Source organism: Hyperolius riggenbachi, chromosome 4 (genome assembly GCF_040937935.1).
Source record: "Hyperolius riggenbachi isolate aHypRig1 chromosome 4, aHypRig1.pri, whole genome shotgun sequence".
Taxonomy (NCBI): Eukaryota; Metazoa; Chordata; class Amphibia; order Anura; family Hyperoliidae; genus Hyperolius; species Hyperolius riggenbachi.
In genome coordinates, this window is record NC_090649.1 from 61,343,658 (window position 1) to 61,369,851 (window position 26,194).

The 26,194-nt window shown below is 44.4% G+C and overlaps 1 protein-coding gene across 1 annotated transcript; it reads left to right on the forward strand.

Annotated features, from left to right (window-relative positions):
- Positions 1-12,101: 12,101 nt before the first annotated feature.
- On the forward strand, positions 12,102-13,034 carry LOC137504654 (taste receptor type 2 member 40-like). Its single transcript, XM_068233237.1, has one exon. The coding sequence runs from the start codon at positions 12,102-12,104 to the stop codon at positions 13,032-13,034; it is 933 nt and encodes a 310-aa protein (XP_068089338.1).
- Positions 13,035-26,194: the final 13,160 nt, after the last annotated feature.

A 26,194-nucleotide genomic window follows, 5' to 3' on the forward strand; every position in this document is an offset into this window, starting at 1 on the left:
TAAAACAAAAGTGCTGGCTACATAGGAGAAGGTCTCTTTTTCAATTAAGTGGATACGGTGATAGCAATCACAGGTAGGTGTGTTACTCACATACCTGAACTTAGCTCCCCCTGAATGCTGAATCGTGCTAGATGGAGCTCTACTTACTTAAAAATGACAATAGATTTGTGATTGTAGCTCACAATGTCAAGAAAGCCAATAATAATAATAATAATAAAGATTATTCAAAAATCCCTTGATGAGTCACATGCTGGTGACAAAACCCGTAAAGAGGAGCTTGGGACATCAGTAAAAGCTACCAGGAAGTACGGAGGAATAGCAGAAAGCTGGCATGCAGGTGTGCAGTAGTGATGTCGTGAACCTCTGATTTTCAATGGAGAGGCGAACTTCAAAATTTTGAAAAATTTCTACTGGCTGGAAAAATGATAGAAAACATGTTTCAAGGGTTCTAATACCTGGAGGTCCACCCTCCTCCCTTCTACCTATTCCCTCCTCGCTGCTACTGGAGGGAGGAGGGTCTCATCTGCCAGGGAATTCCAGTATTTCAAAAGCCAGTTTACATACCATGGCTGGGAATTGAACCCAGGTCTCAGTGTATGGTAGGTAACTAACATATCCATTATACCATCAACACTACTAGCTGAAACTAGCCTAGCATGTACCATTTATGCTCAATCCGAAAGAGAAAAATTAGACAAGACAAATAATAATAATAATAATGGCAGTATTTGTATAGCGCCTTTCTCCTGTCGGACTCAAAGCGCTTGCGAGGCAGCCACTAGAGCGCACTCAGTAGGCAGTAGCAGTGTTAGGGAGTCTTGCCCAAGAAACTCCTTACTGAATACGTGCCGGCTTACTGAACAGGCAGAGCCAAGATTTGAACCCAGGTCTCCTGTGTCAGAGGCAGAGCCTTTAACCATTACACTATCCAGCCACTTATATCACGCTTTTCTCCTGGCGGACTCAAAGCAACAGAGCTGCAGCCACTAGGGCACACTCTATAGGCAGTAGCAGCATTAGGAAGACTTGCCTAAGGTCTCCTACTGAATAGGTGCTGGCTTACTGAACAGGCAGAGCGGAGATTTGAACTGTGTCAGAGGCAAAGCCCTTAACCATTACACCATCCAGCGACTGCTTAACCACTTGAGGACCGTGGGCTTTACCCCCCTTAAGGACCGGCCACTTTTTTTCCATTCAGACCACTGCAGCTTTCACGGTTTATTGCTCGCTCATACAACCTACCACCTAAATGAATTTTGGCTCCTTTTCTTGTCACTAATAAAGCTTTCTTTTGGTGCTATTTGATTGCTCCTGCGATTTTTACTTTTTATTATATTCATCAAAAAAGATATGAATTTTGGCAAAAAAATGATTTTTTTAAATTTCTGTGCTGACATTTTTCAAATAAAGTAAAATTTCTGTATACATGCAGCGCGAAAAATGTGGACAAACATGTTTTTGATAAAAAAAAACCCATTCAGTGTATATTTATTGGTTTGGGTAAAAGTTATAGCGTTTACAAACTATGGTGCAAAAAGTGAATTTTCCCATTTTCAAGCATCTATGACTTTTCTGACCACCTGACATATTTCATGAGGGGCTAGAATTCCAGGATAGTATAAATACCCCCCAAATGACCCCATTTTGGAAAGAAGACATCCCAAAGTATTCACTGAGAGGCATAGTGAGTTCATAGAAGCTATTAATTTTTGTCACAAGTAAGCGGAAAATGACACTTTGTGACCAAAAAAAAAAAAAGTTTCCATTTCTTCTAACTTGCGACAAAAAAAAATGAAATCTGCCACGGACTCACCATGCCCCTCTCTGAATACCTTGAAGGGTCTACTTTCCAAAATGGGGTCATTTGTGGGGTGTGTTTACTGTCCTCGCATTTTGGGGGGTTCTAATTTGTAAGCACTCCTGTAAAGCCTAAAGGTGCTCATTGGACTTTGGGCCCCTTAGCGCAGTTAGGCTGCAAAAAAGTGCCACACGTGGTATTGCCGTACTCAGGAGAAGTAGTGTAATGTGTTTTGGGGTGTATTTTTACACATACCAATGCTGGGTGGGAGAAATATCTCTGTAAATGACAATTTTTTAATTTTTTTTACACACAATTGTCCATTTACAGAGACCACTCAGCATGGGTATGTGTAAAAATACACCCCAAAACACATTATACTACTTCTCCTGAGTACGGCGATACCACATGTGTGGCACTTTTTTGCACCCTAACTGCGCTAAGGGGCCCAAAGTCCAATGAGTACCTTTAGGATTTCACAGGTCATTTTTGTTTCAAGACTACTCCTCACGGTTTAGGGCCCCTAAAATGCCAGGGCAGTATAGGAATCCCACTAATGACCCCATTTTAGAAAGAAGACACCCCAAGGTATTCCGTTAGGAGTATGGTGAGTTCATAGAAGTTTTTATTTTTTTGTCACAAGTTAGCGGAAATTGATTTTAATTGTTTTTTTTTCACAAAGTGTCATTTTCCGCTAACTTGTGACAAGAAATAAAATCTTCTATGAACTCACCATACTCCTAACGGAATACCTTTGGGTGTCTTCTTTCTAGAATGGGGTCATTTGTGGGGTTCCTATACTGCCCTGGCATTTTAGGGGCCCTAAACCGTGAGGAGTAGTCTTGAAACCAACAATGTCGCAAAATGACCTGTGAAATCCTAAAGGTACTCATTGGACTTTGGTCCCCTTAGCGTACTTGGGGTGTAAAAAAGTGCCACATATGTGGTACCACCGTACTCAGGAGAAGTAGTATAATGCGTTTTGGGGTGTATTTTTACACATACCCATGCTGGGTGGGAGAAATATCTCTGTAAATGACAATTGTTTGATTTTTTTTACACACAATTGTCCATTTACAGAGAGATTTCTCCCACCAAGCATGGGTATGTGTAAAAATACACCCCAAAACACATTATACTACTTCTCCTGAGTATGGCGATACCACATGTGTGACACTTTTTTGCAGCCTAGGTGCACTAAGGGGCCCAACGTCCTAATCACAGGTCACTTTGAGGCATTTGTTTTCTAGACTACTCCTCACGGTTTAGGGCCCCTAAAATGCCAGGGCAGTATAGGAACCCCACAAGTGACCCCATTTTAGAAAGAAGACACCCCAAGGTATTCCATTAGGTGTATGGCGAGTTCATAGAAGATTTCATTTTTTGTCACAAGTTAGTGAAAAATGACACTTTGTAAAAAAAAAAAAATCAATTTCCGCTAACTTTTGACAAAAAATAAAATCTTCTATGAACTTGTCATACACCTAACAGAATACATTGGGGTGTCTTTTTTCTAAAATGGGGTCAGTTTGTGGGGTTCCTATACCGCCCTGGCATTTTACGGGCCCAAAACCGTGAGTAGTCTGGAAACCAAATGTCTCAAAATGACTGTTCAGGGGTATAAGCATCTGAAAATTTTGATGACAGGTGGTCTATGAGGGGTCGAATTTTGTGGAACCGGTCATAAGCAGGATGGCCTTTTAAATGACAGGTTGTATTGGGCCTGATCTGATGGATATGAGTGCTAGGGGGTGACAGGAGGTGATTGATGGGTGTCTCAGGGGGTGGTTAGAGGGGAAAATAGATGCAATCAATGCACTGGGGAGGTGATCGGAAGGGGGTCTGAGGGGGATCTGAGGGTTTGGCCAAGTGATCAGGAGCCCACACGGGGCAAATTAGGGCCTGATCTGATGGGTAGGTGTGCTAGGGGGTGACAGGAGGTGATTGATGGGTGTCTCAAGGTGTGATTAGAGGGGGGAATAGATGCAAGCAATGCACTGGCGAGATGATCAGGGCTGGGGCCTGAGGGCATTCTGAGGGTGTGGGCGGGTGATTGAGTGCCCTAGGGGCAGATAGGGGTCTAATCTGATAGGTAGCAGTGACAGGGGGTGATTGATGGGTAATTAGTGGGTGTTTAGGGTAGAGAACAGATATAAACACTGCACTTGGGAGGTGATCTGACGTCGGATCTACGGGCGAACTATTGGTGTGGGTGGGTGATCAGATTGCCCGCAAGGGGCAGGTTAGGGGCTGATTGATGAGTGGCAGTGACAGGGGGTGATTGATGGGTGGCAGTGACAGGGGGTGATTGATGGGTGATCAGTGGTTTATTACAGGGAAGGACAGATGTAAATAATGCCCTGGCGAATTGATAAGGGGGGGTCTGAGGGCAATCTGAGCGTGTAGGCGGGTGATTGGGTGCCCGCAAGGGGCAGATTAGGGTCTGATCTGATGGGTAACAGTGACAGGTGGTGATAGGGGGTGATTGATGGGTAATTAGTGGGTGTTTAGAGGAGACAATAGATGTAAACACTGCGCTTGGGTGGTGATCTGATGTCGGATCTGCGAACGATCTATTGGTGTGGGTGGGTGATCAGATTGCCCGCAAGGGGCAGGTTAGGGGCTGATTGATGGGTGGCAGTGACAGGGGGTGATTGATGGGTGATTGACAGGTGATTGACAGGTGATCAGTGGGTTATTACAGGGAAGCACAGATGTAAATATTGCACTGGCGAATTGATAAGGGGGGGTCTGAGGGCAATCTGAGCGTGTAGGCGGGTGATTGGGTGCCTGCAAGGGGCAGATTAGGGTCTGATCTGATGGGTAACAGTGACAGGTGGTGATAGGGGGTTATTGATGGGTGATTGATGGGTAATTAGTGGGTGTTTAGAGGAGAGAATAGATGTAAACACTGCGCTTGGGTGGTGATCTGATGTCGGATGTGCGGGCGATCTATCGGTGTGGGTGGGTGATCAGATTGCCCGCAAGGGGCAGGTTAGGGCTGATTGATGGGTGGCAGTGACAGGGGGTGATTGATGGGTGATTGACAGGTGATTGACAGGTGATTGACAGGTGATCAGGGGGGATAGATGCATACAGTACACAGGGGGGGGGGTCTAGGGGGGGGGTTGGGGAGAATCTGAGGGGTGGGGGGGTGATCAGGAGGGGGCAGGGGGCAGGGGGGGTAAAAAAAAAATAGCGTTGACAGATAGTGACAGGGAGTGATTGATGGGTGATTAGGGGGGTGATTTGGTGCAAACAGGGGTCTGGGGGGTGGGCAGGGGGGGGGCCTGAGGGGTGCTGTGGGCGATCAGGGGGCAGGGGGGGAGAAATCAGTGTGCTTGGGTGCGACATAGGGTGGCTGCAGCCTTCCCTGGTGGTCCCTCGGACACTGGGACCACCAGGGCAGGAGGCAGCCTGTATAATACACTTTGTAAACATTACAAAGTGTATTATACACTTTGTATGCGGCGATCGTCGGGTTAACATCCCGCCGGCGCTTCCGTATGGCCGGCGGGATGTTGCGGCGGGTATGTGGAGACAGGCGCCGACGGAGGATCGCGTCACAGATGATGCGATCGCTCCGCCCATGCCCCTACAAGGACCGCCGCCATTTGTCTATACGGCGGTCCTTGCGGGGTCCACTTCCCGGCCGCCAATTGTCAATACGGCGGTCGGGAAGTGGTTAAGGATATGTAGCCAGGCATGGCCTTGCCTTTTGTGTTCAACAGTTGTCAAGAGAAAAATTAGACAGGACAAATAACATTTATATTGCGCTTTTCTCCTGGCAGACTCAAAGCGCTAGAGCTGCAGCCACTAGGGCACGCTCTATAGGCAGTAGCAGTGTTAGGAAGACTTGCCTAAGGTCTCCTACTGAATAGGTGCTGGCTTACTGAGCAGACAGAGCCGAGATTCGAACGCTGGTCTCCTGTGTCAGAGGCAGAGCCCTTAACCATTACACCATCCAGCGACTGCTTAAGGATATGTAGCCAGGCATGGCCTTGTCTTTTGTGTTCAACAGTTGTCAAGAGAAAAATTAGACAAGACAAATAACATTTATATTGCGCTTTTCTCCTGGCGGACTCAAAGTGCCAGAGCTGCAGCCACTAGGGCATGCTCTATAGGCAGTAGCAGTGTTAGGAAGACTTGCCTAAGGTCTCCTACTGAATAGGTGCTGGCTTACTGAACAGACAGAGTTCCACCAACACTACATGCTGAAGCCAGCCTAGCATGTACCCTTTATGCTCAATCCATTTATGCGCAAAAATACAATTCCGCGGAAAGCGGTGACCATCCCTACTAGAGAGAGAGAGAGAGAAAGAGAGAGAGAGAGAAAGAGAGAGAGAGGTGAATCTACCTGGCTATCTGGGGTTCTCTTTGGACAACTGTTGAACACAAAAGGCAAGGCCATGCCTGGCTACATATCCTTAAGCAGTGGCTGGATGGTGTAATGGTTAAGGGCTCTGCCTCTGACGCAGGAGACCAGGGTTCGAATCTCGGCTCTGTCTATTCAATAAGCCAGCCCATATTCAGTAGGAGACATTAGGCAAGTCTTCCTAACACTGCTACTGCCTATAGAGCGTGCCCTAGTGGCTGCAGCTTTGGCGCTTTGAGTCTGCCAGGAGAAAAGCGTGATATAAATGTTATTTGTCTTGTCTAATTTTTCTCTTGGATTGAGCATAAATGGTACAGGCTAGGCTAGTTTCAGCTAGTAGTGTTGGTGGTGTAATGGATATGTTAGTTACCTACCATACACTGAGACCTGGGTTCAATTCCCAGCCATGGTATGTAAGCTGGCTTTTGAAATACTGGAATTCCCTGGCAGATTAGACCCTCCTCCCTCCGGTAAGAGGGAATAGGTAGAAGGGTAGAAGGGAGGAGGGAGGAGAAGCCTACAACAGGCTAATTAAACTCTCCCTAGCAGAGTGTGTGTACCAGCTGTCCCTTAAGTAATTAGTGTAGGCAGATGAGTGAGTCAAATGGCTCAAGGATAAAAACAAGGAACACCAAGAGCCCCAATAGTGTAATATGTACTGGTAAATGGTTACTAGATAGAGTAAATATTAATACTCACAAACCAGGGTTACCATTAGGCAACCACTGTAAAGGCAGGTGGGGAGATTTTCCTGACCCCACTCAGGAATAAGAAGTCGCTCTCTGTAGATGAGAAAAAGGGGTTCAACCCTCCACCCAGGGTGGACTCAATATGATGCAGGAGAACAGAGGCGCCAAAAGGATAAAAGGAAGCTAAAGGAGCTTAAAAACCAAATTCTTGGTAAAGAGAGGAGGTAGTGGTGGACTTACCTCCTCCAAGTAGACACACAACGACTGTAGTAAACACAGTCAATATATTTTATTTATGAACTCCAAATATGCAACGCGTTTCGCAGGTTTGATCCCGCTTCATCAGGCAATAACAACGGAGCAATAGCATATGTGGTCAGTAGAAGAGCCAGGCACCTCTGGCTCACCTCACAGAGGTGCCTGGCTCTTCTACTGACCACATATGCTATTGCTCCGTTGTTATTGCCTGATGAAGCGTGATCAAACCTGCGAAACGCGTTGCATATTTGGAGTTCATAAATAAAATATATTGACTGTGTTTACTACAGTCGTTGTGTGTCTACTTGGAGGAGGTAAGTCCACCACTACCTCCTCTATTTACCAAGAATTTGGTTTTTAAGCTCATTTAGCTTCCTTTTATCCTTTTGGCGCCTCTGTTCTCCTGCATCAAATGGCTCAAGGACCTTGCCTTGTATAAGGGGGGGGGGGGGGGCTCCACCAGTAAGTGCAGTCTGATTGGAAAAAATGTGCCTGCTGACTGTGATGTAGAGGGTCAAAGTTTTGCTCAATAGAGCATTATGGGGCGAATCGAAGTTCCGGGAAAGTTCGCATTTGGTAGGCGAACGCGAACCACCGAAGTTCGCCTGGAACCGTTCGCCGGCGAACCGTTCGGGACATCTCTAGTGTGCAGGGAGTGGGACAGTTCACATGGTGGCTTTTAACCCAGGAGACCTGCATGATGGAGCCTGTTTTAAACATTCCAAATGCTAGACCTCGCCTGTTTTTATACGTGAGTGAACTTTTTGTTATAAAGTTGTATGTATTGAGAAAGGAATAGCACAATGAAAGCCTCTTGCTTGATTTTGAAGTAACTACTGATAATTTGAGTATGAGGAGCATTGAGAAATGGGTTATGAGAGGGTTTTAATATTGGTCCTGCAGTGGAAATATCTGCGGTACAAGGTGTGGAGACCCAGATGAGGTGAGTGGAGCCTATATAAGCTGACTACTGTAATCGTAGTATAGCTACTAGGTAAGTTCCACTCCATAAGGGTGAATGTGCATGAATATCTATTGGTACTGACCTGCTAGAGATATGGAAGCACTGACTGGAGCAGTTCAAAAGTAAATAATAGGGTTCTAATTTTATATGGATTTGAACATCTGTTAAAAAGAAATTTTACTATTTTCTGAACGTAAAGCAGATCTCCAGCCTAAAATAAAAACCTAGCAGGCTACCTGTAAAAGAAAGTTATAGTTGCCTGCGATGCCTTGTCCTGTAAAGCCATCCTGAAGACCTCGCATCACCTGATTTCTGGGGCGTGGCTTTGCCTCCCCTCTCTCCCCGGAGAAAAACGCCAAGATGTTTACTGCAATAAATATCTTGGCGGATTTACTATGATGTACTTGGACACCTGGTACCAAAAGGAAGCGGATCTCTCAGTTTGCGCTGGGGGACAAATTCTGCATAATAAACAGCCTAGGCTGAACACCATTGGAAATGTTTAGAATAGGAAGTGTTTTTGATGCTGAAACCAAGAAAATTAAAGTAAAAGTGGGTATCCGGAATAATTTGCTTCATGATTCTACTATATGTCACCAAAATTCCTCTTTAACCTCCCTGGCAGTATGATTTTTTCTGTATTTTAGGGTCTCTTTAAATCGTTTCAGACCCTAAAATCAGGAAAAAATCATGCCGCCAGAGTCCCTGCAGCAGCCTCTTCTCACACTCACCTCCCTGAGCTCCAGTGTTGCAATTTTACCTCCATCCTCAGGGTGGCACTGTAACTCTGTAGTGAGATCGATGATGCTGATCTCACCAGAGTGATTTAGAGCCTCGGAGGACAGAAAGGAGAATGGCTACCGATGTTTGGATCCCCCGGGAGGTGAGTAAAAGCATCTCATGCGCGCTATACTCTGCATTGAGCTCTTAACAGCTAGCCTAAGCTACACTTGGGATTACCGCCAGGGAGGTTAAGAGCTGATTATACTCTCTCGTTCATGACTTTAGCCAGTCTAACACATAGTGCCCATATTACAGAAAACGTCCCATCATAAAATGTATTTTTCTAAAAACAGAGTTTTGCAATTGTGTTGTATGCAAAGAAGGTAAGACCACCCTTATTCAATTCATTTTTTCTACCATGTTTTCTCCTATTAGATACATTTTCATCTTTTGTTTAGAATAACGTTTCAGCACTCTGAAATTGAAAAAGGACCAAAAGTGGACAAAAAAGAACTGTCAAAATTATTCTGAGTATTTTCTTGCTTGCTGGTGGCTTAAAGGGTATTTTATTGATAAGGGGCTTGATTCACTAAACCATGATAACTCAAATATCACACCTTATCAACATTAACACGCCTTATCAGAGTAGCATAGCGAGCGCTACAAACCCGCAGGGGCTCAGGGCAGGACGAGTGCCATTTCCAATTAGCAGGCATACGTTTGTAGTGCTAGTTATGCTACTCTGATATGGCATGTTAACTTTGATAAGGTGTGATATCTTTAATAAGGTGTGATATCTTTTTTCATAAGGTGTGATATCTTTGATGATAAAGGGTCATATGCAATTAACTATTTCTCCTGAGTTTTCACCTAGGAGATCATATTTCATCTTTGATTTAAAATAACTTTTTAGCACATTGTAATTGAAAAAGTGCCAAAAACTAGTTGAAAAAGTTCTTTCAAAATTATTTTGACTATTTTCTTGCTTGTTGGTGGTTTAAAAGATGATTTATTGACAGGTTTGAAAATATCGCCCAGTAAAAAACTCAGGAGAAAAGGTTAATTGCATATGGGCCAAGGGGCTTGATTCACAAAGCATTGCTAATCTACTTAGCACGTCTAAAGTCTTTAGACGTGCTAACCAGGGTGCTAAGTAGGTTAGCACCGGATTTCTCAATCAGATCGCGTGCAAAGTTTTGCGCACAAAGTTTTACGCGCGCAAAGTCCTATGCGCGCGCTAAGTCCCATAGGCTTTAATGGGCACTTCGCGCGGAGCGCCCTGCGCTCTGTGCAATGCGCACGTAAAGTTTTACGCGTATAAAGTTTTGCGCGCGAAAAGCTGGTTTAGACGTGCTAAGGGGGTTTTCACAGGTGTGTTAACAGTTAGCACCGCTTTGTGAATCAAGCCCCAGGTGTGATATTTGAGTTATCACGGTTTAGTGAATCAAGCCCAAGGTGTAAAAATCTCATCTGGGCGAAAAGTTCAGAAAAAAAGTGAATTGAATAAGACCTTGGATGCTATGGAATTGATTGCACAGTCAAATCTGTATTTACTACTATGATGGGAAATGGAATTTCTGCAGAAAACACTTTTCAAATCTGCCATTGCAGTTATTAGCCAGACGATAATGTGGCACTGGCAATTTACTTTAAAGAGGAACTGTAAGGCGGAAATGAACTCACTACTAGTGCGAATGCCGATAGAAAGTTTGTCAGAGAAAACCCGGCCTTCAGAGGAGAAAAAGTCCTGCAGCCAATGTAAATCCAGGGTGAAATATCTCCCATTCAGTGATCTTCATCCTAGGCTGATTACCATATTTTCAGACTGTAAAATGCACTTAAATTTAGAGGACCAAAACCAGGGGAAAAAAATACTAATCTGGTGCATCCATGGTGCAGGGGTGTTTTGTGGAGCTTTTCTCCGCATGCTGTCTCTACCCAAGCTTTATTGTCTAGCTAAAGTAACCCCTGCTAGCCACCCCAGCTATAATAACCCCTACTGCCTCTCAGTTACCCTAGCACCTGCTTCCTAGTTTATAAAAAAAACCTTCCCTGCGTCACCCCCCTTCCCAGGCTCCTGTATCCCCCGGCAACTGCAGAGAAGAAAAGGCTTTTCTGTGGTTCCCCTCCCTCTCCTGTATCCCCTGGCAACTGCAGAACTTAAAAAAATGCTCTGTGGTACCCTCCCCCATGCCTCATGTCTCTTGCAACTGAAGAATAATAAAAGCTTTTTCTTAGGTGGCCCCTCCCCCACCAAGCCTCCTGTAACCCCTGGCAACTACAAAAAAAACACTTTTGTTTGTGTGTGGCTGCTCCCCCACTATGCCTCCTGTATCCTAGATCTTTTCCACAGCGACTCCAGGGGGAGGGTGCTGCTGTGGTCATCACAGTGCGTGTGGGTTGGGGGGACACCTGGCGCAATCAAAAATGTACTATTCGGACCTTAAGATGCACTGACTTTCCCCCCCAACTTTTGGGGAAGAAAAAGTGCAACTTATTGTAATAATCTTGAATGCACTGCTTTGTGAGTAATATGAAGCTCTTTCTTGGTTTTAGCCCCCCAGCCACACAAGCCACGCTGGTACACGACATAGCTTTGTATACCCTATCTCAGGGGGATTGCAATTTGGCACATAGATAGTTGGGGGTAACTTATAACTTTCATTGATATTATTATTAAATATGGATAGAGATCTACAGTATTTCTGTATCTAAAAAGGGAAAATTTTGGAGGAAAGAGGCACAAAGTGGAGCTTAGAATAAGAAGCATTATAAACTTTTGATAAAACCGATTCCCTCTTATGCTGGGCATACACGGTACGTTATGTACCGTGTAATCGAGCTGCTGATGGCTCGATTTATAATTTCCAACGTGTCCGATCACCCGCCGGATTGATTCCGCGCTCGATACCGGCGGGTAGGACAATGCAAGAAAACGAACAGGAGATAAGAAGTGCCCGCGGGGACGAGCGGGAATCGATCCAGGCGCCCGCGGGGATGAATGGGGATGCACCGGAATCGAGCCAGCGGCTCGAATACACGGTACAAAACGTACCGTGTATACCCAGCATTAGAGTCACAGATGACAGCAGAGGAGAGTAAATATTTCCTTCAGTCACATTCTCCATTGTGTTTGAGATTTGCATGGAGCAGACACATGATTTACATGAGAGATGTGAGCTGGAGCTGTATATTCCCTGCAGTATCTCCTGATCATCACACACAGCCTGATAACCACTCTGCAGCCACATCTCACGCTACTTCCGTCTCAGAAGGTAGATCCCACTTCGCACAATGAGTTTAACTCTCCAGAACATTTTTACACCTGTTCTGTTTGCTGAGTGCCTTTTAGGGGTCACAGTAAATGTGTTTATTGCAGCTGTTCAGATCATGAAATGGAAGGCTGTGAGATCTCTGGACAGCTGTGACCAAATCTTCCTCTGTGTGGGGATCACCAGAAGTTTTGCTCTGACAAACATGTTTTTGCTGTACCTTGCAGAAGCATACCATATTTGGATATTGAAGAGTCTTATAGTCAATTCAGCATCTGTGGCAGCAGCATTTTTATTGTACTTCACCAGTTTCTGGTTCATCGCTGTCTTGTGTTTATTTTACTGCGTGAAGATTGCGAGCTACAACCATAAGGTCTTTATCTTCATGAAGTTTAGGATCTCCAGACTGGTCCCCTGGTTTATCGGCACTTCTCTACTGATTTCTGTAGCCTTCAGCATTCCATGTGTTTGGTCTAGAATTCTCTCTTTTCGGGACAACGCAGCCATTGCCTTTCATGGAAATGTGACTGTGACCAATGCTGGATTGTGGCAGATGGCGAAGGTCAACTTGCTATTTATTGTTTTAGGTTGTTCTTTTCCATTCTTCATATGTTGTGGTTCCACCTTCCTGTTAATTCACTCTCTCTGGAGGCACACCAGGCAGATGAGATGCAGCGGAACGGGCTTTCGTAGCCCAAATATAGAGACCCATATTTCTGTTGTGAAAAATATGAGTGTTTTCTTGTTCATTCAAGTCGTTGATATTGGTTATAGTGTTTCCACTTTTTTCACATTAGAAAATGTTGACCGCTCCTGGAATTTCTTTTTTATTATCATAGCATGTGCTCCTTCCGTTTTCCATTCAACACACTTGGTTTACAGCAATGCTAAGCTGAATCAGGCATTCAGAGAAATGTGGCACAATATCATCCGATGTGTCTCAATACATTACTGATATTAGTGAATTCAGAGGGGGACATTTATCAAGAGTGTCTGAGAAAAAATATTGGTAGGTTTTCAGAAATCCATGCAGAACTGTCGCAGACATCTTAAAGGGAACCTGTACTGAGTAAAATTATTTAAAATAAACACATGAGGAAACTTCAAATGAACATTACATAGTTACCTTGCAATCAGTTCCTCTCAGAAGCTCACCATTTGCTTCTGACAATGATCCCTTCCAGTTGCTGTCAGTTATATACCAGTTGCTGTCAGTTACAGCTGAGAGGAGAACTGATGTGTCCATGTTTCCCTATGGCTCAAGTGGGCGATATTACAGTTTAACTGTGTGCTGACCAGGAAGCTGTTATGGGGTAATGGCCATTTTCAAAATGGAGGACGTAGAATTCTATTGATCACAGTGGACAAACAGGACACAGGAGAGGAGAAAGAGATTGATGAATAGATTACACAGCAGGTAAGTATGACTTGTGTGTGGTTATTTTGACTTTTAATTTTCAGTACAGGTTTTCTTTAAGAAATAACTAGATAGTGCAGCTTCCTTCTAAAACTGTTGTAAAATAGGAGGAGTTAGGAAAGTCTCTCAGACACTGTAGTGTGTGAGGGAAATTGCTGTTGCTGAGGTAACCAATACATCTGCTGTATTGATAGCAGCAGGCTGTGACTGAGGCATTCCGCAGGGGGAAGGAGCTGTAGAACTGCTATTAAAGGAATACTATCGATTCACATATTTTTTTCAATTGACACAGGAATTGTTTGGGAAGTGCTGCTAAGTACTTGTGTATATATTTTAGTAGCAACTTCTTTGTTTACTGTTAGCAAAATACTTTCAAAGTTTACTGACGCCAAAACTGACGGCTGACTGAGCCATGAGGAGAGGGGAAATTCCCCTCACACTTGATCAGTTAACTCTATGGCTATCATTCATAAAGCATTTCCGCATGCGGAAATGCTTAATACCGCTGACTTTACCGAACACTCAGCAAAATCCCCATTCATAAATGCTCTTTCCGCATGAAAACCTGACATTCCCGTGAAGAGCGATACATTTCCGCCTTGTGCTGAGTTTTTGTAGATTAATCTAGAAAAAGTAACAAACACGTCCATTCATAAAGATTAGAGCAAGCGGTATGCAGAAGGAAAATACCGCTTGCTCGACAGTAGCGATAGGCGGGCAGATTACTTGTGAATGAATGGGACGGACCTCCCAAGCAGCATCAGACAGAGGAGCGCACGGAGGGAATCGGGCAGCTTTTATGTTTCCGCATGTCTTCCTCCACGCTACCGCCAGCTTCCTCCAGAAAACCTCCGCACTTGTATCGCAACAGGCAACTTTTTTATGAATGACCACCCTGAAGTCTTAAGTACCGCTTGCGGAGAAGAACGGTGTTTTCCCGCACTACCGACAGCTCCTTTATGAATTATAGCCTATGTGTGTGACAGAGAAGAGAGCTCCCAGCAGCTGCAGCTCCTGTGTCTTGTGTTTCTGACTGACATGTCTGAAGAGAGCAGAGGAAATATAACTAATTCTCACAGCATTTCATACTGTTTTTGCTTTCAGAGTTTGATATGTTTGATATTTGCTTTCTGTAGTCTGATATGCAACTCTGGCTGTGCATTGAAGACACCCCTTCTGCAATTGATTTGTCCCAATATAGCTAAATCCTACCCTCAATAAATTACAGTTTTGTGACAATATTTCTGATATTTAACATGAAAAGTAGGAAAATGTTTACACAGCTACTTAGACATTATTTGCACACTGTCATTTTAGAACACTTGGGTATCAATAGTATTCCTTTAACCACTTCAGCCTTCAGTCGTTTTCACTTTATGCATCCGAGCAATGTTCACCTCCCATTCATTAGCCTATAACTTTATCACTACTTATCACAATGAACTGATCTATGTCTCGTTTTTTCCACCACCAATTAGGCTTTCTTTGGGGGTACACTTTGCTAAGAGCCACTTTACTGTAAATGCATTTTAACAGGAAGAATAAGGAAAAAACGTAAAAAATGCATTATTTCTCAGTTTTCGGCCAGTATAGTTTTAAAATAATACATGCCTCCATGATTCAAACTCACGTGTTGTATGTGCCCATGTCTCCCGGTTATTACACCGTTTAAATTATGTCCCTATCACAATGTATGGCGACAATATTTTACTTAGAAATAAAAGTGCATTTTTTCAGTTTTGCATCCATCACTATTTACAAGCTTATAATTAAAAAAAATAGAAATATTTCATGTTTACATAGATATTTAAAAAGTTTAGACCCTTAGGTAAATATTTGTGTTTTTTTTTTATTGTAATTTTTTTAATAAACATTTTATTTGGGTATTTTTGGGAGGGTGGGATGCAAATCAATTTTTTTTTACATATTGGTCTATTTTTTTTAAAAACGTTTTGCATTTTCATGCAGTTAACTTTTTGGCCACAAGATAGCAGCCATGAGTTTGTTTACAATGACGTCACTCTAAGCATAACACAAACGCTTAGAGTGACGTCGGGGGAAATAGGAACAGAAAAACCTCAGCTTCTGTGCGAAGCTGACGGTTTTTCTCGGGGGGGAGCAATCAGTGATCGGGCACCATAGCCCGAGATTAACTGATTGCCTGGCTAGCGAACCGCGGGCCGGGAGTGCGCGTGCACGCGCGCAATCGGCCGTGAGGGCGCGCGGCAGTGCACATGGCCTCCTGGGAGTAGCTAGTACGTCCAGGAGACCAAAGTAGTTAAGCACTTATTAATCTGCAGCAGTTTAGGAATGGATTTGTACTTTTCTTAACTGTAGTGCAGTTCTAGAAATCCATGCTAAACTTCCACTATTAAGTAGGATTTAAGACGTTCCTTATTATCATGCAGACCAGTTCCCCTGCTGGTTAGAACTGTTTAAGAAGAAAAAATGGTCAGTAATGGCCCACAGTATCCAGAGTCTTTATAAAATGCTTATCTCCATCACAGACTTTTGTCTAGACTTAGGCTCTTACATAGTTTATGCAGTGTGTGGTCTTGTGCATTATTACAACAATTATTGTTATTATCATTAATATTTATTTTCAAAGCCCAGCCATATTACTCAAGAAGAATAAAACATGGGGGCAAATAAAACAACTGCATACAAAACAAGTATAAACTATGATGTAAAGGTGAAACTCAAAAACGTTGAATATCGTGCAAAAAGGTGAAACTAATACATGAGATAGGAACCCTTTGCAGCGGTTTTGGTTAAGTATCTGATTAGAGTCTGACACTTTGAGCCTAGAATGTTGAACATTTTCACAATATTCTAATGGTCTGAGATTTTGATTTTGGGGTTTTTGACAAACTAATAACAAATAAACACTTGAAATATCTTGCTCTGAATGTAATGAGTCTATTCCATATATTAGTTTCATCTTTTAAGTTGAATGAATGAAATAAATGGATTTTTGCATGATATTCTAATTTTTTAGAAGATGAATACTATTGGTGTTTGAATTTGGCATAGCGCTACCCGAATACTCCCGATTACTGATGTTCAGCACCAAACAAGTGGACAGGGTCAAGGGAGTTCACTCACTTGCATTTCACAACACACTTCATGTGACTCATTTGACTCGGATACTTTCTCCTTCTAAACTGTTTACACTGTAATTGAGGCACACCTTCATAGCACTGTATGCACCACAATGTTACCGAGCAATGCAAGTTTTTGGCAACTTACTCCAATGCAACAGGCTTAGTGTGAACGGCCCTAATGCTGGGAATACATAGTTAGATAGTTGCGCCAGATCGAGCCGCTGGCTCGATCCCGGCGCATCCCGACTTGTCCCCGCCGGCGCCTGGATCGATCCCCGCTCGTCTCCGCAGGCGCTCCTTATCTTTCGCTCGTTTTCTGCCCATTGTCCGCCCTCGGGTATCGAGCAGGGAATCGAGCGCCTCGCTAATCGGACCTGTCGTAAATTATCAATCGAGCCATCAATCGTGCAATCGAGCATTGATAAGAAACTATCTGACCATGTATTCCCAGCATTAGCCTTTGATTGTTGTCTATGTCTTTTAGTGCCCTTTTACATGTAATGCATTTTTAATGTGGTGAATTGAGTTGCGTTGCAGCATTTTTATTTTTACAAAAGGTCGAAAATGAGACGCAATGCTACACAACTCAACGCAACACATGTAAATGCATTAAGTTTAAAAGGACCCTAAAAGAAACTTGAGACAAAAAATACTGATGTATCTTACAGTGACCAAATGCTGCCCTTTGCTTCCTATGTTTCCTCTTTACTCTTATGATGTAACTTAACCACTTAAGGACCAGCGGTCTCTGGGCACTTAAAGACCAGAGACCGCTGGTCCAATCCCGACGAAATCCCGACGAATCGCCGCACATACCCGCCGCAACCGCCGTCATCGCCGCTCGCCGGGAACCTCAGGACGTAGACTCTACCGTCTCTATGACGGCAGAGTCATGTGAGCCGGTCAGGAGCCGCTTTCATTGGCTCCTGACCCTGTTTTTCAATGTAAGCCAATGGGAACGGCTTACATTGAAAGGCCTCTTGCACACTGCATGCATTTCAGATTCCGATTCCGCTTTTTAATCTGTTTTTACATCCGATTCCGATTCAGATTTTTAATCTTAACTGCATGCTGCGTTTTTTGATCCGTTTTTCTGTTGAATGTATTCAAGGAAAATCGGAAACGGAATCGGAATCGGAATCGGAAACGGAATCGGAATCGGAATCGGAAAACGGATTTGCAGTGTGCAGGGAGCCAAAGACAGGGTCAGGAGCCAATGAAATCGGCTCCTGACCGGCTCACATGACTCTGCCGTCCTAGAGACAGGCAGAGCCTGTGAGATGCGGCCAGAATCGTCGGGTTTGAGCGGCGCGATCGGCGGGTAGCGGCGGAAACGGCGGATGCGCGCTGCGGACAGTGATTGAGATCTACGCCCTGCCAGCCAGGAGCCCACCAATACAGGGCGTAGATCTCAATCACTGCGGTCCGAAAATGGTTAAAGAGAATCTGTATTTTTAAAATCGCACAAAAGTAAACATACCAGTGCGTTAGGGGACATCTCCTATTACCCTCTGACACAATTTCGCCGCTCCTCGCCGCATTAAAAGTGGTTAAAAACCGTTTTTAAAAGTTTGTTTATAAACAAACAAAATGGCCACCAAAACAGGAAGTAGGTTGATGTACAGTATGTCCACACATAGAAAATACATCCATACACAAGCAGGCTGTATACACCCTTCCTTTTGAATCTCAAGAGATCATTTGTGTGTTTCTTTCCCCCTGCATCTCTCATGCACTGACGTTTCAGGCTGCTCTTTTCTTCCTGCAAACAGCTTTGCCCTTGTCTGTAATTCTTCAGTATGTGAAAGCCCAGCCAGCTCAGAGGAAGATTTATCCAGCTTGTAAAAGATAAGAGAGAATCTGCCCTTATCTAAATAACACACAGGCAGTGTGCATAGAGGGGCCTGGAAGGGGGAGTTCATAGCAGAACCACAACACAGATGAACTTGGCAGCCTTCCAGACACAGGCTGACAAGTCTGACAAGAGAGAGATAAGTTGATTTATTACAGAGACTGTGATAGCAGAAAGTGTTGCAGTAAGCCAGAACACATTAGAATAGCTTTTTGAACTTGTAGGATGATAAAAAACAGGATGTAATTTTTGTTACGAAGTCTCTTTAACGCTTACAGGACAACTAAAGTGACAAGTACGGTATATGGAGGCTGTCTTATTTATTTCCTTTTAAACAATACCAGTTACCTGGCAGTCCTGCTGCTCTATTTTAATTATATATTATATATTTCAAAGGGGATTGATTAAAGGTCTGTAAGAAGTCTAAAATGAAATGTTGAATGCTTACTTCACTTTAGTACAAAAATCTGTACAGTAGAACACGTCATCACTACAGAAACAATTTTTGTATGTGCATGCCAGTAAATATATTTCAAATTCAGTTTGCAGTCTATTTTTATTTTTTTCAGAAACTTCATTGCATCCATGGCAACAGAGAATGGCTTTGTAGATACCCAGAACTATCCTCTGTTTGTGTGCTTGATTCATAAGACTGCACAAAGCATGAAGTAAAATTGATTACATCACTGTAGACCTCTATTATTATTAATTAGTATGTATATAGTGCTGACATCTTCCGCAGCGCTTTACAAAGTATATTGTCTTGTCACTTAACTGTCCCTTAGAGGGGCTTACAATCTAATCCCTACCATAGTCATATGTCTACGTACTGTATGTATTGTGTAGTGTATGTATCGTTGTCTTAGGGCTGAAACCCACTAGAGTGATTTTATGAGCGTTTAGGGAGCGATTCAAACCGCTATCGATTTCCCTAAACGCTCGGCTAATGTTAATAGATGGGCCAAATTCCACTGGAGCTGTAGCAATTACCAAAATCGCAAATGCAGGACATGCAGTATTTTTGAGCAGTTGCGATTAGCATTAGCGTTTCTGCAATGTAACGTATATAAACGCTGGCATAATCGCTCGTCAAAACCTACACAGAACGATTTGCTAGCGTTTTTACATTACTGCGCACTGTAACAAAATTGCAATTAATTGAAAGGACCAAAATTAAAAAAGCTAATCGCTACACAACCGCTGGCAAATTGATTACACTTTTTAAAATCGCTACTGAAAACGCTCATGAAATCGCTCATACAAAACGCTAGCGATTGCGATTAGCGATAGCATTTTGTAGTGGGTTCCAGGCCTCCGGCCAATTTTAGGGGGAAGCCAATTAACTTACCTGTATGTTTTTGGTATGTGGGAGGAAGCCGGAGGACCCGGAGGAAACCCACGTAGACATGAGGAGAACATACAACTCCTTGCAGATGTTAGTTTATTGCAGTGACACATTCATTCCACAGGGTGGAGGAATCTCAATTGTCTTCAGGGGTGGTGGCTCTGCCTGTGTAACAAACAGAGTATTTAAAGTATATTTATCTCAAGGAACGGCTGAAAATAAACTAACTCACCTTTCACTAGTGTTGAGCCGAAATGGTCGTAATTTCATGTTTCCTTAATTACGGACGTGAATTTTGCCGCTACAACAGGCATTTGTAATTTCGTAATTGCCATACAAACCACAATTCGGAATTCCGTAAGCAAAATTTCGGTTTCGTAATTTCGCGTTTCGGCACAAATTTGTATTTAACGCAAACTTTCGTAATTTCATGTTTTCTATAGAAACAAAGTTATTTTGGTTACAAAAATAGACGCAATTTTGTTTCTAATAGTAATTATGCACATTTAGGTAATGACTAAACTCAGGAAAGTCACTCATTGATTGCAATTACTGATTGCAATTACTGATAATGCAAAGGCCCCTGCACGTGCTGTTGCTTTAAATGTATCAGGATTCTCTACCTGCAGCCACTTCTAAGACAGGTGCTCTTTGTCAAGGTGCACTTAGCAGTCATGCATGCTGAGACACTTGGTTTTGGGCCTTGCAATATCTGATAATGCAAAGGTCCCTGCAAGTGCTATCGCTTTAAATGTATCAGGAGGCTCTGGACTGGAACATGATTTCGAGAATGGACTAATTTCCAAAATTCTGATTTGTTTGTGTTAGGTAAACGATTGTAATTAGGAAAAATCCCCATAAACGCAAAATGTCGCATAATTGTGTGAAATTTGCGAAATTTAGATTATGGCTATAATCGTAATTTTGTCATTTATACGAAATTTCATGTAATCATAATGTTGTTATTACGCTCATCACTAGTAGCTTTCACAATAAAAAAAGGAAAAAAATTAGGAGGGCGTTCATGTGGTGGCTGCAGAAGACAGGCAGTGCATTGTCTGAAGAGCAAACAAAAAACAAATGAAAGGAGTGCTCACAGTATCTGGGTGTTACAGAGAATCTCTTGCCTTAAACAGGTCTCACCTTAGACACATGCTGACAGACAGCACCATTTAGCAGTGTCTCAGTCCATGCTCTCTTGTCTTCATCCTTTGAGTGGCTCCTCTTCTCAGTGACCCAGCACATGCTCTTGCGTAATGGCATGCGGTGGGTCGGCAGCCAGCGGAGATGAAGACGGGGAGCATGGATGGAGCAGCGCACCAGGTCCAGGACAGGTTAGTTGCTATTTTACAGAGGCCCTGGGGAGCACAAGTCAGGGGGAGACCTGGTGGGGGAAAACCACATTCAGGGGCCCTGGGGCAATAGCCCCCTGTGCCTCTAAAGGCCTGTACACATGTGTGACTGATGTTGCCCAAAGGGGATTGGGACCCGATCTCAGATATTCCTACATGGCAAGTGAAAATATCAGGTCCTCTACAGGCGTACATTTGAAAAGGGCTCCTGGAAAAAAAGGGCTCCTGATACAGACAAAAAAGCCAAATTCGGCTACAAACGGTGCCCGATGTAGCCCATATGCCAAATTCGGCCACAAAGGGTGCCTGCTGTAGCCCATATGCCAAGTTTGGCTACAAAGGGCGCCCGGTGTAGCCCATATGCTAAATTCAGCTACAAAGGGTGCCTGGTGTAGCCCACATGCCAAATTAGGCTTCAAAGCTAGTTTTAGTTTATAAAAAAAAGATATTATAGGCACAATTTGTTGAGTTATAAAAGGGCTCTGGATATAGCTGAGAAAAGTGATTACTTTACTATGATCTAACTTCTCCATACTCTCCCACAGTACCCTCTCCTGATGGTGCCTAACCCTAAGACCCCCCTGGTGGTGCCTAACCCTAACTACCCCTGGTACAGCTCCTGGTGATTACTATGACCTTACTTCTCCCTACTCTCACACAGAACCCTCCCCTAACCCTAACCCCTCCCTGGTGGTGCATAGCCCTAAAAACCTTGCAAGCCGAATCAAAAATATGGGCTACAAAAGGGCGCACTTTTGTAGCAGAATCAAAAACCTTGTAGCAGAAAACCTTGTAGCTGAATCAAAAATATGGGCTACAAAGGGGCACCCTTTTGTACTTGAATCCAAAACCTTGTAGCCAGATGAAAAATATGGGCTACAAAGGGGCACCCTTTTGTACTTGAATCCAAAACCTTGTAGCCGAATGACAAATATGGGCTACAAAGGGGTGCCCTTTTGTACCCGCATCAAAAACGACGAAAGAAAACTCGGAAACCCTTTTCACCACCTTGTAGCCCATATTTACAGAAATAACATTGAAGTCTATGGAGAAGCCCTTTTAGTACAGATGGCTCAGGAGCTCTTTTCAACTGATTCCCCCCTACAGTATAGGTGCAGATATCATGTCACTCATATTGCAAGCATGGATTTCAAGTTCTACATATGGCACAAAGATATACTGTATGTCCCTTGCATAAAAAGTGCAGTCTTCACAGTACTTATGCATTTGCATAAGCATAATGGAAATGCAAATATGTAACTATCACACTAAGTATGGACTGACATTTTGAGGTGATATACTAGCTCAGGGGTGCACCATGAAGATAAGCATTATATACTGGGGGTGGCAGTGAATTGGTAATTAGAGGTGGCCCGAACGGTTCACCGGCAAACGGTTCTCGGCCGCAAACATTTCCGGAAGTACGATTCGCCCCCATAGTGCATCATGAGGGTCAACTTTGACCCTCTACATCACAGTCAGCAGGCACATTGTAGCCAATCAGGCTACACTCCCTCCTGGAGCCACTCTCCCCCTAATAAAAGGCAGACAGCGTCAGCCATTTTACTCACTCGTGTGCCTGCAGACTCTCATGGAGAAAGATTAGTTAGGCTCTTGTAGGCTTCTTAGCTTGCTCCTTGTTGATTCTCATTGCTAAAAAAAAAGCACCCATCAACAGCTCTTTTGAGAGCTAATCTTGTTCTTGTGATGTATTTTTTTTTTGTGTGTGTGTGTCCCACTGACACTTGTGTTTCATAGACAGCCTTGGTAATTCCTACTGTGTGTGCCACATCCTGGCCCAGCACATTCAGTGACCACTACCTGTGTGTGTGACAGGTGCACATTGTAATACCCATCACTGCATATACCTACCTACCTGTTGTGCACAGTGCACCCACCTACCTACGTGAGCTGAGCACACGCAGTGTCACTGTGCCTGTCCGGTACCTGTCTGTTTGTGGCAGGTGCACATTGTAATACCCACTGCATATACCTACCTGTTGTTCACAGTGCACCCACCCACCTACGTGAGCACACGAAGTGTCACTGTGCCTGTCCGGTACCTGTCTGTGTGTAACAGGTGCACATCGTAATACAAAAGTGTAGGAACTCCGGGCACCAGTTGCTTTGCAAGTCACCTATTTATTTGTAAATTATATAAATGCGCTATATCATCTGCTGCCTCTGAAGAAGCAGGTTCTCTGCAAAACGACTGTATGGCCAGGATGTATTGCTTGTATGTTTTGAAGGTGTTGGGAGCAAATAAATAGGTGACTTGCAAAGCAACTGGTGCCCGGAGTTCCTACTCTTTTGTTTTTACATTGTTCCTGCTTTCTGGAGGCACAGTTGTCTGCACCTGAGGCTCCTGACCTGTCAATCTAACATCTAGTGCCGATTTGTCTGCTCTTCTGTTACAAGCACATTGTAATACCCACTGCATATACCTACCTGTTGTTCATAGTGCATCCACCCACCTAGGTGAGCGCACGCAGTGTCACTGTGCCTGTCCGGTACCTGTCTGTGTGTGACTGACAGGTGCACATTGTAATACCCATCACTGCATATATGTACCTGTTGTTCACAGTGCACCCACCTACCTACGTGAGTGCACGCAGTGTGATATACCACTCCATGCATACCTGTGAACTGCACCTGTGTGACTGCACATTGTATTAGTCAAGTCAGTGCATACCTTTCACTTCATCCCCCCCGATATGGACAAAACGGACAAAACAGGTAGAGGCAGAGTTAGAGGCAGACCCAGAGGAAGGCCACCCGGAAGGTCTGTGCGAGGTCTTGTTGATGTGATTTCATGCAGCCCTGGCCCAAAGTACAGTGCTCAGAAGAAAGCACATCCCATCTACTCCCAAGATTGTCAGGACGTGGTTGACTATTTAACACAGAACACCTCATCTTCTGCCGCCACCAGAGCTACTACAAGCACCACATCCGCTGCATTTGACACTTCGCAGGAGTTAATTGGTGGGGAATTAACTGATTCACAGCCATTATTGTTACAACCAGATGAAGGTGCTAAGCAAGTTACACCACCTCATATGTCTGAGTTAGGCGACACTATGGACGTAAGGTGTGAGGAGGAGGATGATGAAGTACCTGCTGTTGGTGCAGTTTTGGAGGTGTCTGACACAAGCGAAGCTTTGGAGGATGATTATGATGATGATGCTGCTATGAATGCCACGTGGGATTCTAAGAGACACGATGACCAAGGGAACAGTTCAGAGGGGGAGTCAGAGAAGAGTAGGAGGAGACGAGTTGCTGAAAGAAGCAGGGGGAGCTTGTCGTCAGAAAAAGCTGGTGGCAGTGTCCGGCGCCAGCCAACATGCCCTTCAACGTCAGCTGCTGATGCCACCGTAGTGCCATCACCCCAGGGGGGCTCAGCGGTATGGACATTTTTTAGTGTGTCACCAGTAGATCAGAGCAATGCCATCTGTTCTCTCTGCCTCCAAAAATTGAGCAGTGGAAAGGTCAACACCCACGTAGGGACAACTGCCTTACAAAGGCACATGCAGAAAAGGCACAAACTGCAATGGGAAGAGCACCTGAGCAAAAGCAGCACACAAAAGCAAAGACACCCTCCTTCTCCTCTTCCTCCTTCAGCATCTTCAGACAATTTCTCCCTTGCAACTTCACAGCCACCCTCCTCCACTCCACCTCAGCCCTTGAGCGGTTCCTGCTCCTCTGCCCACAGCAGCCAGGTGTCTGTGAAGGAAATCTTTGAGTGGAAGAAGCCCATTTCTGCCAGTCACCCCCTTGCCCGGTGTCTGACGGCTGGCTTGGCAGAACTGTTAGCTCGCCAGCTGTTACCATACCGGCTGATGGACCCTGAGGCCTTCCGTAAATTTGTGGCCATTGGGACACCGCAGTGGAAGATACCAGGCCGCAATTATTTCTCTAAAAAGGCCATGCCCAAACTGTACCGTGAAGTTGAGAGGCAAATGGTGTCATCTCTGGCACACAGCATTGGGTCAAGAGTCCACCTGACCACGGATGCCTGGTCTGCCAAGCACGGTCAGGGCAGGTACATTATTTACACAGCCCATTGGGTCAACCTGGTGACTGCTGACAAGCAGGGAGTACGTGGCTGTGCAGCAGACCAACTTGTGACACCTCCACGGCTTGCAGGCAGGCCTCCTGCCACCTCCTTTCCTTCTCCTCCTGCTACATCCTCTTTGCTATTGTCCTCCTCCTCCTCCTTGGCTGAGTGGCAGTAAAACTCTACTGGTGCTGCGATCTCCTCTCCAGCTACACAGCCCCATCTCCCCAGGGCCTATGTTACATGCCAGGTACGGTGGTGTCACGCCATCTTAGACACACTGGAGCAGCTCTTCTGGCTGCTCTTAACAAACAGGTCGATCAGCGGCTGACCCCTCACCAGCTGGAGATTGGCAATGTGGTGTATGACAAATGGCAGCAATTTCCTTTCCGCTTTGAATTTGGGAAAGCTGACACATGTACCCTGCATGGCACATGTGCTGAATTTAGTCATTGAAAGATTTGTGTCAAAGTACCCAGGCTTAGAGGATGTCCTGAAGCAGACCAGGAAGTTGTGTGGGCATTTCAGGCAGTCTTACACGGCCATAGCACGCTTTGCAGACATTCAGGGGAGAAACAACTTGCCGGTGAGGCGTTTGATATGTGATAGCCCGACCGATCGCTGGAATTCGACCCTGGTCATGTTCTCTCACCTGCTAGAACAGGAGAAAGCCGTCATCCAGTACCTGCACAATTACAATAAAAGGACACAATCTGGGGAGATGGGATGTTCTGGCCCAACTACTGGACACTGATGCGAAATGCATGCAGTCTCATGCAGCCCTTTGAGGTGGTGACCAACCTGGTGAGTCACAGTGAAGGCACCATCAGCGACTTCATCCTGTATGCTTACTTCCCGGAGCGTGCCGTGTGTAGAGTGGTGGATCAAGCTGTGGAGGAGCATGAACAGGAACAGTTACGGGAGGAACAGTTGTGGGTGCAATTTTCATCAAAATCAGATGTTTCCTCAACACCTGCGGCAGCACAGAGGG